At 37.9% G+C, this 2,794-nt stretch overlaps 1 protein-coding gene across 1 annotated transcript; it reads right to left on the bottom strand.

Moving 5' to 3' along the window:
• Nucleotides 1-280: 280 nt before the first annotated feature.
• On the bottom strand, nt 281-2,522 carry LOC118343643. Its single transcript, XM_018964240.2, has 2 exons — nt 2,393-2,522; nt 281-2,069 (listed from the first exon to the last, which is right to left on the bottom strand). The coding sequence occupies exon 2, from the start codon at nt 2,038-2,040 to the stop codon at nt 391-393; it is 1,650 nt and encodes a 549-aa protein (XP_018819785.1). The 5' UTR covers nt 2,041-2,069; nt 2,393-2,522; the 3' UTR covers nt 281-390.
• Nucleotides 2,523-2,794: the final 272 nt, after the last annotated feature.

The raw sequence follows: 2,794 nt of genomic DNA, 5'->3' as shown, positions 1-2,794 counted from the left end.
CTGCACAAACCGAAAGCAAGCAACAGCAGAGTCCTCTCAATGTACAAACAGTAGACACCAATGATTCTAGAATACAACAGTAGAAAAATTAGTTAAATATTCTCTCAAGTTCCTGTAACAGAATTTTTTTTTTTATTATTCTCACATCGTGTATAAATACACCTATTATCATCAATGAAAAGTTACGTTGAAATGGCAGAGCTTCTCATTGTCTAACAATACAGGCAGACAGACTCTCTCCACTGATCGATCGATGCTAAAACAAAGTCATAAACTTCCAAAATAAAAATGTTTAGAAAATCCTACGAATTATTTAGCTGGATGCGATACATTAGTACTGCATATAAATTACCCAGGACTCCAACAAACACTACCACATATGCTTTAAACCTAGACCTTACTAAATAGCCTCTCGAAATTCCACAAAGTCAAACCCAGTACAATAATTCCAAGAACAGTAGCAGTGCCTTTAAAAAAGTTTTTGAAATACACACTAGTCAAGGTTCCCACCAGACGATTCCAAATGCTATCGGAGTAATCATTAAGCTCTTTACAGAGCTCTTCGTAATAGTACTTTCCAGTTTCTAATTCAATCTCCAGGCCGAGGTTGTTAAACAGTTTCGTCACTGCAGCGCTGGAACCTAACTCGTTAACAATGATCTTCTTTTCAACAAGCAACCTTACATCTGCTTTAGTTGTGATAAGATCATCCAACAGCACAATGTAATCGCAAATGTAAGTTTTCAATGGATAATGGCACTGCTCCAAGGCCATCAGGTTTCGGAAAAGACCTTCAGTTTTGTCGTCTACCCGAAGGGGTGGGACTTCCAAGAAACGTTGCATATGCACCAAGCAAGTGCGTTTCAGGCATGGTAAGCATGACAAGAGCCATGAGAGATTGAGCACCGGGCAGCGTTTGATTAAGCATTCGCAATTCTTCTCCCGAAATTGTATTTGAAGTAAATGTCTTTCTGAATCTGGCCTAGTGATTTTCAACCCTGCCTCGTCAAGCTTTGTTGCAGTATATAGGGATTTAGTTCTTTTCACCAAATCTGTGCAATGCTTGGGTTCGGGTTCGCGCTCTGGTGAGCTTGGTTTTGGATGGCAACAACATCCCACCCAATCTGGGAAACACTGCTTTACATGACCCCACTTCTTGGAATTTTGCCCCTCTTTTGTTGGTGGACAGAAAAAATATCTCACCAAATCTGTGAAATGCTTTACTTCAATGAAATTTGGTGAGCTTCGGTCCAGTGAAAAACGGTTCACCAAATCTCTGATATGATTTACTTTATCGTTCTTGGGATCTGATGAATTTGGGCTTGGGTTTTGTGGAGGGCGAAAATATCTCACCGAATCATTAAAACATTTTTTGGACTTTGGTTTAAAATCATAATAGAGATCACCAAAAAACCCACAAGAGAGCTCAAGAAGAGTCGGTTTTTTGGTATTGGGTTCCCCATTTTGGTGGCCTACATTCAGCTCAACATTAAAGCATAACTCCTCAAGAACAAAGAAAGGAATCTGATTCTCAAGTAGAAGCAGGTCATGTTGTATGCCGCGTTCCATGCACGGTCGACATAACATATAATCTTTTTGAGCCATTGATTTTTGAGATTTCCTCCAGAAGAGCTCAAGGATAAAGATAGCATCTAGTACAATCATGTTTGCAAACCCTTCACTGCTCATGTGTAGAAAGGTCTCTGAATAGTAGCAGCGGATTTTCATTTCTAGGGGCCGGATGATGCGTGCAAGATCCTCGATGCTCTTCCCAGTACGATTACAGAAATCCCTCAAATATATGAATTTTTGTCTCTCCATATCCTTCAACTCTTCCCTGCGGTGATGAAAAGGACCTATAGAAACCAGCCGAGGGGTGTAGGCCATTGGTTGGACCTCGCGAAGTCTCTTGGGAACCCTGTATATACAGCACTCAGGCCAAGGAGGCTCCAGTTCCGGTGTAAAGTCAATGATCAGCTCTTTATATTCAACTTCTTCTTGTTTACTGAAAGCATTGACTGCAGGTGCAGGGCTGCCCATCTTTTACCTTCCTGATCAAGTTCTTTTTCCTAGTGACAAGAAAGAAGATAACAACATCATGAGTACAGATTCATGAGTTTTGACAATATCTTATACCTTCAAATATGATATATATATTATTAGGGATCATTTGTTTTAAAACGAATAATCGGATCTGAGTTTTAACTCTTAAAAGAAAAAAAAAAAAGTGATCAACATGGAAATTAATTTAGTACATGCTAACTTATGGGTCCAAAGGTTTTGCCGTTTTGGTCTTTTTGTTAGCAATTAAAGGTTCAAATAGCTACTAATCCGAAAATTTCAACTTTGCATAACAGAGTACTCAAAAAATGGAAGAATAAAAGGTACGTACCTACAAATTTTGGTTGCAAGAAATGCTTGAAAGTACGTACTTGAAAAAGTCGGATCACTCTACTCGACCAACGTTAACGTACGCTAGCTATCTTTTAATCCCTTGCTCAATGCTGATTGTGTATCCTTCGTTCTTCCCTCAGACGCATATATATAGGGCTGGTCAGTGGTTATGTAAACAGGGGTATTTGATTCATTTACTTGCATGCATACCTGTTTTGGACACTCTGAAAAATACCAGATGTCTTAAAATTCTTAAAATTTCTAGTTTCTTAAACATCATTTAAACACAAAAACATTTTCAAATTTAAATTTTTAAAATTTTCATATAATCATTACCTAATCATTATTTAAATACAAAATCAATATAATTTTTACAAAATTTTAAGATATTCAAAGTGTC

The sequence above is a fragment of the Juglans regia genome, chromosome 5 (genome assembly GCF_001411555.2).
Source record: "Juglans regia cultivar Chandler chromosome 5, Walnut 2.0, whole genome shotgun sequence".
In the NCBI taxonomy this organism is placed as follows: domain Eukaryota; kingdom Viridiplantae; phylum Streptophyta; class Magnoliopsida; order Fagales; family Juglandaceae; genus Juglans; species Juglans regia.
Note: the sequence above shows the minus strand (reverse complement) of the source record. Positions and strands in the feature narration are given on the sequence as shown.